The following is a 14,000-nucleotide window of genomic DNA, read 5'->3' on the forward strand; positions in this document are numbered from 1 at the left end:
CTTTCCAAGTCATGTCCAATCAACTGAATTTACCACAGGTGTACTCCGTTCAAGTTGCGATTTCAAGGATGATCAGTAGAAACAGGATGCACCTGAGCTCAATTTTGAGTGTCATGGCAAAAGCTGTGAATACTTAACTACATGTGATTTTGTTCGTTTTTATTTTTAATAAATTTGCAAAGATTTCAAACAAACTTCTTTCAAGCTGTCATTATGGGAATATTGTTTGTAGAATTTTGAGGAAAATTATTAATTTAATAAATTTTGTAATAAGGCTTTAACATAACAAAATGTGGAAAGAGTGAAGCGCTGTGAATTCTTTCCAGATGCACTGTATTCTAATGTTATAGACAGTTGCTCATACCACAAAAAAGGTGTTGAATACTTCCACTGAAATTGATTCCTCCCAGGATAAAAAAAACAACTCATTTAACACTTTAATTGTATTTGCATTTTGTAACAATGGTTACTTGCTTTTTATTTACACATTGCTGCATTCAGGAAAATACATAATTGTTTGAACTACTCAAGTAAAAAGCCATCTGCATACTGTATGTTCTTACAATGTACAGTTGTAAAATATGTTAAAATTGAAACAAATTAACATTAAGTGTCCTTGCATTTTGATACTTCCATACTAGGTCTTTGAAGTCAATAAACATAGACCTGAGCATTTATCCCTGATCAGATGTGTACATAAAACTAAATGTTTTTAGTATACACTTAATATATATATCGCCAGAAGACAAATGTATTAGATTGTATCATATAGAAGATAGCGTAAAGTGTATTTTATTTATATTTAGTGTACTAAAATTGTTTAAAGGCATTGTCCTTTACTGTTTTTTTGTTTTGTTTTTTTGTAACAAAAAATATTTCATTTATATTCACTAGAAGGTTTAATACATGCAAGAGATAAAAAATCCATATAAAATCAACTGTATTCAAACATTTATATTTATTTAATATAAACACATCTTTTAAAATTATTTTGCTATAAATTAAATATTCACTCTGTAATCCATATTTCAGGCACTCAAAACTATATATATATATATATATATATATATATATATATATATATATATATATATATATATATATATATTTAATGTGTTTATAAATATATATATATATATATATACGTATATATATGTGTGTGTGTGTGTGTGTGTGTGAAGATGGCACCGAAGATGGCCGCCTCTGTGTGGAGCTCTGCAATTCTTTTGTTGTTTTTGTTTGTTTGTCCTGTGTTTAGTTTTTTTTCTTTTCGAATCAGTTTTACTAGGGATAAACTGCTGAACATTTGGCAGCACATACCAGACAATCTTTTCCCGTTTTTTGACAATTCAGACATTTTTCTAGACATTTTAGTCAGAGTCACAGCTGTGTTGTTTAAGTGTGCTATAAGATGCAGGCAAGGGAAGCGAGCCAACCCGCTGGTCAAGCTCTGTCAGCGTGGCTTTTGAACAGCGCTGCCAAGTATTCATCTAGCGAATTTCCGCATTCTCCTTAACAGAACAGATGAACAGCATCTCCTCACCCATACAAGCAAGGACTTATCAAACTCTGCTGCCTTGTGCTTCACAGAAACCTGGTGTGAATCCATTCTGGATGGTGCATTACATCTGCCAGGCTTTCAGTTGTTCAGTTTGTGGAGTTAACAGGGAAAACAAGAGGTGGTGGAACATGCTTTTACATCAATGAAAGTTGGTGTACAGATGTAACAATGTTAAAGAAGATGTGATGTCCTAATTTGGAAGTGCTCTTTATCAACTGTAAGCCATTCTACTCACCGTGAGAGTTTTCCTTGTTTATTCTGGTGATTGTTAATTATTCCTCCAAACACATGTGTATGAATGCAGTGCTGCATCAGTGTGGAGATGCCTGAAGACATTACTAACTTCAAGACACCATCCCCAACATTGTAGGAAACCAACAACTGACTGAAGACTTTAATGTGTTTACTGATTTGAAAAGCCCAGTCTCACACCCCACACCCACTTAACACAAACACCAATACATTATGCAATCCCTCAGCTACTCAACATACACTTAAGATCTGTGCAGAGGAGGTGTGCCAGGTCTTCTGAAAAAGAAGACAAGGAAAGCGCAAGGCCCAGATGGTGTTTCACACACTTGTCTAAAATCCTGTACTGATCAGCTGGCCCCCATCTTCTCTCAGATCTTCAACAAATCACTGGAGCAGTGAGAATTTACCTGCTGCTTCAAACACTCCACTATCATCCATGTCCCAAATAAACCCAAGATCAAAAGGACTTAATGACTACAGACCCATAGCTCTGACATCTGTGGTCATGAAGTCATTCGAGAAACTGGTGTTGGCCCACCTGAAGGACATCACTGGACTCATCACAGAAACATTGAGCATGATCTCTAACTCTGCAATAAATTCAATGGCATCTACGCTTACATCTTTTTATTTGTTTCCCTGTCTCAACCTCGGGACTCCTATCCTGAGGTCACCAGAACCGGCTGGATCCAGCACCATTCCTGCTTCATGTTGGACTCCACTGCTACATGTCGCAGAATGATGATGACTAAATGCAGCCGATGCCAGTCAAACATCACTTCAATCTATTATGACGGACTTCAGAGGATGAAATGATGCCAACTCCAACCTGCATCACCTCGGTCTATTTATGGACTACGATCTTGAAATGAAATGCTTAGACTAACTATTGCCAACAAAAGCCTTCATCAGCCAATTAACAAGGATAATTGCATCTATGTGAACTTCTGCAATTAATCAAGATGGACTTCAAAGACTTTGGTCATTAATCTTACAGTTCAAACACAATCGATGCTTAATCACTGACCCTTAACACTTAGTTTAATAATTTTAAACCATGATTTTACCTATACATAATTAATATTTACATTACATTCATAATGTTAGCCAGAGGGGAACTGGCCCCCACAGTGAGTCTGGTTTCTCCCAAGGTTATTTTTCTCCATTAATCTACATATTATGGAGTTTTGTGTTCCTTGCCACAGTCGCCTACAGCTTGCTCACTGGGGTTATTAATACAATTATCATTTAATTATTTTTAAACACTATTAAAAATCGTATTTTATCTAAATTACATAATGATGATTAATCGACTTTATAGACATTACAGTTTTATCGTCTGTTAATGCTGATATTCTGTAAAGCTGCTTTGAAACTATGTGTGTTGTGAAAGGCGCTATACAAATAAAATTGACTTGACTCTTTCTAGATCCCCTTCAATTTGCTTATAGAGCAAACAGGTCTGTGGATGATGCACTCAACATGGGATTGCATCATATCCTGCAACATTTGGACAGACCAGGGACATATGCAAGGATCCTTTTTCTGGACTTTAGATCGGCATTCAACACCATCATCCCAGCTCTCCTATGGAATAAATTAATCCAGCTCTCGTCTATCCCACGTCCATCTGTCAGTGGATCGCCAGCTTTCTGACAGAGAGGCAGCAGCTAGTGAGACTGGGGAAATTCACTTCCAGCACATGTACTTTCAGCACTGGTGCCCCCCAGGGATGTGTGCTCTCCCCACTACTCTTCTCCCTATATACCAAGAACTGCACCGCCACGGACCCTCTGTCAAGCTCCTGAAGTTTGCAGAGGACACTACTGGCATTGGCCTCATCCAAGATGATGATGAGTCTGCATACAGAAGGTAGCTTGAATGGCTGACTCACTGGTGCAGTCATAACAACCTGGAGCTCAACACACTAAAAAGAGTGGAGATTATAATGGACTTTAGGAGGAACACCTGAACACTGACCCCGCTCACCATTCTAAACAGCACTGTGGCAGCAGTGGAGTCATTCAGGTTCCTGGGCACTACCATCTCACAGGATTGATGGTATTATGGTATTATATGCCCCTTATCCTCCCTTCAAGAACTGTACACTTCCAGCGTGAGGAAAAGGGCTTGTAAAATCACTCTGGACCCCTTCTGTCTTTTTGAACTGTTGCCTTCTGGTCGACGCTACAGCGCACCAGAACCGTCAGGCACAAAAACAGTTTTTTCCCTCAGGATATCCATCTCATGAACAGTTAAAACTATACTCGTCATGGTTCCGGCTCGCACTGTGGTTTGTTTTTCTCTCTCTGTTGTGTCTCTCAGGTGGAGCTGGCATGTGTGATCAGCGTTTCCATTGGAACACTGATCATTCTCGGGCAGACACTGATCAAGGCAATGATTTACTTGCACGTTCCATCTGCTTTACTCTTATTGCACTTTTTTATTGTTTATCTTATTGACTTATTTAGTTGGAGATTGCTCGTGTGTCTGTTGGTTACCTTCCTGTTCACCTAAGCCTTCACCTTCGTCCGTATTGTTGGCCAGTTCCCTTGGTGGAGGATCCCTCGGTGTCTGCCCACGTGTCGGAGGAGAAACTCGTCTGGGCTTTGCTTCGCACCACACCAGCTTCAACGGACTCTCTTCAGATTGCTCCTGACTTCCCCAACGCACACGCTTATCATACGAACACACTCTTACCTTAGCATGCTGAGTGCATATTGAATCTGCACATCTCACCACAAAAGCTGGTTCCTGATATTACTTGCAGAAAGCCTTCGTTATTAATAAATCCTTTTGAACCGTTCTCTGCATTTGGGTCCCTTTGTCTCCCCTCACCCTCTGACAATACTATAATTACATGCAATATGCAGCCTAGTCAATTATATTATTTAACATATCCTACTTCTTCTGCATTACATTCCCTTGCACTGTATATGTAACGATGTGCTGGCACTGGAAATGATGAAGGAGATGACGTGAAGATGAAGAACCCAAGTGCAGTTTATTTACAATGGTGCACACCAAAAACCATAAATCCCGCGTAAAAACATGAACTAGACTTGGAAAACAAGGTACATTAACAATACTTGACAATGGCAAACATGAGCTTAAATACACAGACATTGGGTAAAACAATAACAACAAAACCAATAAACAGACAGAACTATAAACAAGATAACAAGACTAATAACCTTAAACCAATGGCAAACTAGAACTGATAAGACAATAAACCAATGGAAACAAGACACATGAACATGGAGGGAAACATGAAATCGCATGACAAGGGAACCACATGACATGAAACAGGAACTAGAATTCCAAAATAAAAGACATGAAAACAAAACATGAACAAAAACACATGTAGACATGACAGTATATAACATATTTGTATTTGCACATACAAAACACAGGGAACCTAGCACAGAGCATAACAAAACATGCAAGAACTGACAAACTATCTGGGGGAAACAAGGGAACGAGGAACACCTGTGAAACAATTAGGGAATGAGAAATAATCAGGGAGAACCAATCAAGGAATAAAACTACAAAGGACTACAAAACTAACAGGAACTAAACAAGAACTTCAACATAAAAGCACAAATACTAAAGACAACAGGGAATATGTGACACATATATTTCTATGCACTCTTTATTTTATTCGATTTTATATATATATATATATATATATATATATATATATATATATATATATATATATATACACTGAAAGCTTCTGTCACCAAGAAAAAATACTTGTATGTGGAAACATACTTGGCAGTAAAAGCTCATTCTGGTTCGGATTCTTCTGATTCTCTCTCTCTATCCACAATTTATGTGTATGAGAGAGAGACATTTCTCAAATTTGCCTCGTGTTCTGGATTCGCTCATTCATCAAGACTCTGTTTTATTTATTTAGGGAGTAAAAGGCAAGGGTGAACTTCTTTATTTTCTGGCATCTGTGGATAGGAGGCTCGCAGTGGGAGATGATTGGCCTTTCGTGCAGCTACAAAGAACCTCTTTTTCTTTGATATTCCTATTAAATTATAACATTTTGAAAGGTTATACCATAGGCTTCTCCTTTACCCCCCCCCCCCAAACCCTCTTTTCACCTTCTTTGTCTCACCCACTGACTTTAAAGTTATTTTTAATTAACTTTGATGTCTAATTATGAGTGAAACTTTTTTTTTTTCCTACAGTCATCCATGAAAGGAGAGAATATTACTATCTTTGGCTGCCTCAATCATGGAATGCCACTGTCCCTCCACGACAACACATCAGTCAATTGTGAATCTGGTAGGAACATCTTAGATTTAATACAAAATGGATCTCTTTAAATCATGTGTGGTTACTTTCACCATCATATTCCTACACAGATTACATGAAAAAAAAGCCCTAAACTTATTTCCAGTTGTCTATAAAAAGTCTTTGGGCCAATGCACTTTGCTGTAATATTCATTAAGACACCTTTGAATTTATATCATTACATGAAGTTTCCTAGGGCATTGATCCAAAACCATGGCAATATAAAAAGAATTAAGCCCGTTTTTTAAACAATTCAGGTGAAACAAAGAAAGATTATATATTTTACTCATCTTATGCACATACCCAGATTTCTCAAGGTTTCTTTTGAACACTCAACAATATTTCAGATTTAGCTTTTGCAAAATCACAAATAACTTTAATGGTGGACTTGATAGCCTTTTCTTGGTCCTTGACTTTTTTTTGCTCTTTCTTCATCAGAATCAGTTTCAGGATTTCAAATATCCATTAACACCACCACAAATATCACCAAGCTAAGGATACCATACCCACAGACTGGCACATGGTATCTCAGCCTGCGTTCTCTATGTGCCACTGAGCATGGGTTAGTACATTTACATGTCTTCAAATCTAGAAACATATTTTAAGCTTGTATTTTTGAATTAAATTATCAGACTAAAATTTTGACGTTTACAATTCTTTTGATGCAAAGAAAGGTTGGAAAATTAAAATGTTCATAGCACTTATTTTTTAATACATTTATCAAGATATAGAAATGTGCTATTAGCACCATGTGTACTGTGGTATGCATGCTATTTGTTCGTTTGAAATACTTTGAAGTCGAAAGATTCACAAATTCACTTTTATGTTGACCCAGTCTCTCAAAACCTCAGTGTATCTCAGAAAATTTTAAATAAAAAGAGGTCTAATGGGGAGAGTTCATGTAAAGTTAAACTCAGCTATCAGAGGTTGTTTGTAGCTTCAAATTACCATAGAGAATATAGTATATCTGCTCACCTCTGGACATATAAGCAAATGCACTCTTATCTTCTGGTCTTGAATTCTACAACTTTGAACTCTTGAAATGTTATGAAAAGTGAAATGAAGAATTATTGTAAGGATACAAAAAAATCTCACAATTATTCTTATAATTCTTACAATTATTCTTATATTGCACTGAATTAATATAATTTTTCTCAATGCAGAATTGAACATGCCTTTTTTGTCATATTCTGTCAAGATATTGTCAAATTCATATTTATTTGTCCTATTCAAAACGGACTCTATTAAAGTTTCTGTTAAACTCATCAACTCATGTTCCTCTATAGTTTTGAGCTGTGTAATAATGTAACAGCTGAGGTGTACCTTCGCTCTTACCTGACCCCTTGCATCAATGACTGTGGCACCTATGGCCAGTGCAAACTCCTCCGCACCAACAACTTCCTCTATGCTGCATGCGAGTGTAAAGCAGGTGAGCAAGCAAAAACATTCTTAATTCACATGTTCTCTTGATTTGTAAAAGTAATATTAAAAATTATATCTCTGCTTACAGGGGCGTGTTTACGATTTCTGAGGCCCCAAGCAATCGACCAACCCAGGGCCCCATTTAGTAAATTTTGCTCTAAAAATTACATAACATTTATTTTAAATCATAATATTTTATTAATCCTATCAGCCAAGATCAATAAAAAAATTTTATGAAATAAAATTATATTTCAAGGTAATGAATGCATGTTTTCCATTTTTTTTTTAAACAATACAGTGATAAAAAAGCAATATGTCCTACATATATTTTTACAAAACACTTTTATGAACAGGGTGAGCAAAACCTACTACTTCACTCACTAACATTTTGGAATTCAGTTGTTATTGATTATTATTATAACCCATCAATAATTCGTTGTTGTCCATTTTTTCATTATAATACAGTATGATACAGTATTATTAATTTGAGGATTTGTTGTATACAATAGTATTATATTTCTGTCTTATTTACTTTACTTTCACCTGGAGCTTATATTGTGATGCTGCAGTGTATTGCTCACCTTGAAAAAGGCTGCATTTGATTCAAGCATCGTAGGCAACATTCGTAAAATTAACAGGAAAAATACAAGGCATGGCTTGCTCTCAGCACAATAGAGCAGAAGGAAAAACAATACACTGCCGTTTATTAAGCGCTGAAACTTGATAAAGGTGCAGAATAATCTGGAATAATGTTAAACCTTATAACAGTGATCTCATTACATCTTAGTGACCCCTGCGCTGAAAACAAACGAAACAGAATGCAGGTGTCTCAATGTGCGTTTTTGATACCTGAAGTTATTTTTAACTTAACAAGTTAATGTGCCAGTCCTGCGTGAGACACTGAAGAAACAGTGAGACACGATGCAGCAGTTAAGGACGATCGTCCAGTGCATTTACATTGCATAAACAATGGAACACAGAGCAGAAATGTGTTTGGTGGGTAAAATGGGTGAAACAATTTCAGAATTCCTGTATATTATTTCACAAAATACAAACCCGAACCCAAAGTCCTACTTAAAAAACTGACCCGAACCCAAGCTCACTTTCCATACAAGGAGAATTCTGGAATCAGTTCAAACCAAATCCACAACATTACACATATAGTTTGGAGAAAATAATGCCTATAATGTGAAACATTTTCTTCACCAAATTATACATTTCATAAACGTAAAGTGGTAGGAATTCTGTCTTTTATTTAATAGGGTGAACAAATCTATCCCTGTTCTCCAAGGTGCTCTTGCAGTTATTATGAGGATAATCACAATAATATTTTATAATTCTTTCTTCTCTACTGTTAGATGCCAATCAAAGTTAATGGGCATGTTAAAGGATTCAATTACACATGTGCCAATCACATCTCTCCATAACTATAAGATCACAAATCAAGTGGTTTTTAATTACAGGACATTTGATGGTCCTGAGATATATGCTAATTGCAACCTCTCAATTACAGCGTCATAATGAAGCTCTGGTGCCTCGTTTACCACTCGCTCCCTGGATCACTACCGATATTTTCTTTTGTCATTAACATAGACAAATTTACCCTTTTTATGAAGATTTTCTTGCAAACAGCTGAGTGCTCTCCTACATCAAGTATGCAGAGCTCTTCTCTGTTTCCATGTGTCTGGTAAAGCTCAATTGACCATCTTTTTCGACACTCAGTTTAACTTCAATCAATTCATAGCTTTGAGGATTTTTGTATGGGGTTTGGCTAATTAAGGCGTTGTAATCAAAGAGATTTGTGCAATGTTTTTTGCTATTTTCTATGAGAGGTTAGAGGTGCGGCACATCTATTTCCTTCGTAGTGTTTATATAACACAATCCAATCTATATTTATGAAGCTGTTTACAACTGCTGACATATGAAAAACAGAATGTGTGTGTGAGAGAATACGTGTGTATTTCTTTGTTCTGTACTGTATGTTTGCTTAGCTCAGTTCGTTTGCTTTGAGTATTTCTGCATTGGTACATTTTACATAGCCAAAAGGAGAATTTGGGGAAATGTATATACTGATTGATTATTTCCATCCAATTACAATGACTGAGCACTAGAGGTTTAATGAAGTCATATGCTAAGCCACTAAGTCACTCCATGAGAGAAGTAGCAATATCGTATTTATAAATGAATCATTATTGTGAGTGAGATATTTTAAATGAATCAGTTGGTTCAGTTCACATAACCTATCTGATGATTTGTCGATTAATTGGACTAATCTGGTTCTCTAGTCTAAATACAATGATTCTCAACTTAATAGCTTACAGGAGGGGAAGATTGTTAAGAACTTAATAGAAAGAAAAACAACTTTTTCTGTCTGTTTCTCACCCAAAACTATCATATGCTTCAAATGATTGACTTTATGGGGCACATACTGAAAGTTGTATTGATGTTTTGATGCTTTTGCATCCTTCTTGAAGCTTGGACGCTCTAGTCTCTATTCATTCTAATTGCATGAAGCAGAAAAATTACCAGTACATTATTCAAAATGTCTCAACTTTTCTGTTCTTTGGGTTAAAGAAAGTCATATGAATTTAGAATGACATAAGGGTGAGTAAATAATGACAAAAAATTTATTTTGGTGTGAGCTCTTCTTTTACCTAATTTTGCATCAGTTGATTAGGACCTATTTTAGGTCTGTAGCTCATATTGTAGGATGTAGACCAATGTTAAAATCTGTATTAGACTGTGGTCAAATAGCATGTGTGTGCTCTCCTCTAGGTTGGAATGGCTGGGGTTGCACAGACAACACTGAGGCATACTCATACGGGTTCCAGCTGCTCTCAACTCTCCTTCTGTGTCTCAGCAACTTGATGTTCCTCCCACCTGTGACAATTGCCATCCGTAGTCATTACCTGATAGAGGCCTCCGTCTATATTTTTACCATGTTCTTTTCCACTGTGAGTTTTAATCCCTGGATTAAAATGCTTGCAAATCCATACTATATGCCCAAAATTAGGCCAATATATACATTTCAGCAAGTAGTTGCATGTTGACATAAGCAGATTACACTGTTTTGTAACCATGGATCAGATAAAATTAGAAAGAAATCATGTGAGAATATAGTTTAGGAATCATAAAATATCTTTATAAAACAGATAGTTCAACACTGAATTTGGATTGGATTAGCCACATTTGAGCCGTTGAAAAATAGCAGATATATGCACACCTGTGACCACACATCAGTTGCGTTACTACATTGCTTAGGAACCATGAACTCTGCCTTTCGAGCCTAAGTTACAATAACCAGAGGTTATTTTGCAGAGATGGGTCACTTCTATTAAAATTAATGGGAGAAATTGGAATGCCCAACGGTCAACAGATGTAGAACAGGAAGTCCCGCCTTACAGGTAAAAGAGCCAATCACCTTTTAGATACAGACGTTGCCTGTCAGTCAACTCTAGAATGCGCACGCATTAACTTTATAAACCGGAATAATTGTGTTTTTTATTGTAATCTGAGGTAAACAAGCACAATTTATGATACCAGTGTTGTCAGATTTTACAGCTGAATTGAAAAATGTTCTTTGATAATAATCTTGACAAACCCTTTTGGAGAATTCAGTCTTTCTCCATTCAAGTAGATAGGAGCTGCACTTGTATGACGCTTCTTTACATTGAAAATAGCTGCCTGAGATCAAAAGATCGCAGCTGAGTAGACTGACTTGCTAAAAAAAACTTTGTAATAACACACATCCCCTCGTTACTTATTGCTCTATTTCAGTGTTACATAATGTGCCTTTCTTCTGTCATCATATTTAGACTCAAGGCACATTGTTATATCTCTTATACTAATCTAAGGAGGGGATAATGTACAGTCAGCCAGTCATCATTGCAAAATATACGACAACATGATGATCAGGAAATGTATGTGATATCAAGAGGTCCTGTATCAATCTGAACGGTTTTATTTTGTGATAATGACCAGCTGACTATATATTTCTCACTTATTACATGGCTACTTACCAAACAAGTAAATAGATGTATATGAAATATAATTGATTTGGGTTGATTTTATTTAAAGTGACCAAAGAAGAAAGTGTCCGCAAAGTGCTACGAGAGACATGAAACTAGCGCTATGTAAGAAAAAGCAAAAAGGAGGTTGCCAGGTACAGTGGTCAAATATACAGTTTAGTGGTTATTATACAAAAATATGTAACTGCAGAATGCCGCAGTTAATCAAAATCAAGTGTACCAAAGAACTGATTAATATTTTATTTTACAGAATGGAATAAGTCTGTTTTGACAAACCATCAAGTTGAGAACCAGTGTACTTATGCAAGAGTGACATGTTGTATGATTCGTCCACTGATCTTTTGTTTTCATCTTCCTCCTCTGAGCAGTTTTACCATGCCTGTGACCAGCCAGGTATTGTGGTCTTCTGCATCATGGAGTATGATGTGCTGCAGTTCTGTGACTTCCTAGGCTCACTTATGTCAGTATGGGTCACTGTCATCGCCATGGCCAGACTCAAATCCATTATCAAACAGGTAAGGATCACTCTGTTACAAAGAACCATTTAAATTAAGAACATAAGTGATTTTCATAAACCTTGTGGTCCATCATATTCTCCTCTCTGACTCTATTAAGTGATAAGATGTAATCTGATGGTTGAAATTTCACATCTAGACCCTGGGGCCCTGAAATGCTTGATATTTCTTTTGTCATCAATTCCTTTAAATTCATTTTGTGTGATTCACAGAGGCCAGTATTTTTTAAAATTGACTTTATCGCCAGAAAAGAGCTTTTCAAGGTTTTGCAAGAGAGCAAAATTTTTGTCCACTTCAGTAAACAGCTTACATAGAGAATAAATACAAGAGTGTCAGCAGTCTGTCATATGCTGTCATAATGATGGTGACATTTTGCTGAGGAGCAGAGTAAATATAGATGGACAGTTTGAGGTGTATGTGTGTGTGGTGTCTTTAGTTTAGAGATCAGCTGCTCACCCACTGAGGGTAGAGAGATATTTTAGGAAATAGAGCACATAGAGAAAGAAAGAAATTATGTGATTAAATGTATGTTACAAATATTTAGAATCAGAGACTTAAATTTCACCAAAAATGAACAATTTTACATAATTTTCTCTCTCTAATGTCATCCCAAGCTCCTAGGACTTTCTTTCTTCTGCGGAACACAAAAGGAGAAATTTTGAATAATGTACTGGTTGTTCTTTTGCATGTGTAATTAATGGGAACAGGAGCTTTTTAAGCTTCAAAAAGGGCAAAAAAGTGTCACAAATTATGACAAATTTGTGTGATGAACAGATTGAAAATTAAATAATTGTTCACTGGTAATCTTCCTCAAAGGAAATCCACAAAAAAAAAGCTGGACCTGGATGTGTAGATTTCCAGTAAATAATTACTTTAATTTTGGTTTGTTTCTCATTCAAAACATTATTTGGGTGAACTAATCATTTAAAATGAGAGATATTTTTCTCTAGAGGAAAGTAGCATCTAATAAAAAGAATGGGAAAAACAGTTCTGCTGCTGTGAGAGTGATTCTATGTATGTGTTAGCTGATTTTGTGTGCTTGTGAATGTGTTTTGCTGAATGCTGCAGTTTCCAAACACTAATCAAATCACCCATGTCAAAAAAAGTTTTTAACTTGAAGGGAGAAGGAGAGAGAGAGAGAGAGAGAGAGAGAGAGATTTTTAAGCAGCAACTCTCTTGACTTCCTGTGTGCCTGACAGAGGGTGGCCAATGCATGATTCCCCTAATTGGACAGGGTATTCACTAATGCCCCTGAGCATGTGAACTTGTCAATGATTGTGCTAACATTTCCTCTTTTTGGCTCTTTTCTACCAGGTGCTGTACTTGCTGGGGGCAATGGCCCTGTCTATGGCCTTACAGCTAGACCGTCATGGCTTGTGGAACCTGCTAGGGCCAAGCCTTTTTGCTCTGGGCATCATGGCTATCGCCTGGGTAAGCAGCTGCTAAAAGTATTGCCGACATGCATAGATTCAATGTTGTCTAGCAACTTATTAAGTGTTTTATTCATCAATAAATCATGCCAGAATGCAAATCAGTTATTATACTAGACATGGCTCAGGCACTCGCAGAGCATAAAAAATTAACAGATGTTGGAGCTGTGGTTGCTAGATAGAGACGTCGTTGTTTGTTACAGATGATTATGTTCCCAAAGTAAAAAAAAAATTTAACTTCTAAAGCAACAATGTTTTTTCATCTTTTTAGTACATAAAAAATAAAAAAATAACATATGGTCATATAGAACTCTGCTAACCTAGATAGACCAGGTTGGTCTGGCTAGGAGACGAGCGTAAACCAGCTAAGACCACCTTGGACAGTCTGGGAAACCATCTAGACCAGTTAAGACCAGCTTGTTCAGGCTGTAGACCATCTTAAACCAGCTACAACCAGCTTAGATTGTCTGGGAAACCAGATAGACCA

At 36.5% G+C, this 14,000-nt stretch overlaps 1 protein-coding gene across 3 annotated transcripts in view; it reads left to right on the top strand.

Moving 5' to 3' along the window:
- Positions 1 to 14,000, top strand: part of LOC127635881 (transmembrane protein 8B-like) — a 203,253-nt gene that overhangs the window by 175,099 nt on the left and 14,154 nt on the right. For all 3 annotated transcript variants that reach the window (XM_052116163.1, XM_052116155.1, XM_052116172.1), the window contains 6 exons: positions 6,013 to 6,109; positions 6,557 to 6,680; positions 7,405 to 7,547; positions 10,316 to 10,494; positions 11,937 to 12,083; positions 13,398 to 13,514. In XM_052116163.1, coding sequence (XP_051972123.1) covers positions 6,013 to 6,109; positions 6,557 to 6,680; positions 7,405 to 7,547; positions 10,316 to 10,494; positions 11,937 to 12,083; positions 13,398 to 13,514 — 807 coding nt within the window. The remainder of the gene's footprint in view (positions 1 to 6,012; positions 6,110 to 6,556; positions 6,681 to 7,404; positions 7,548 to 10,315; positions 10,495 to 11,936; positions 12,084 to 13,397; positions 13,515 to 14,000) is intronic.

The sequence above is a fragment of the Xyrauchen texanus genome, chromosome 4 (assembly GCF_025860055.1).
Source record: "Xyrauchen texanus isolate HMW12.3.18 chromosome 4, RBS_HiC_50CHRs, whole genome shotgun sequence".
Classification (NCBI taxonomy): domain Eukaryota; kingdom Metazoa; phylum Chordata; class Actinopteri; order Cypriniformes; family Catostomidae; genus Xyrauchen; species Xyrauchen texanus.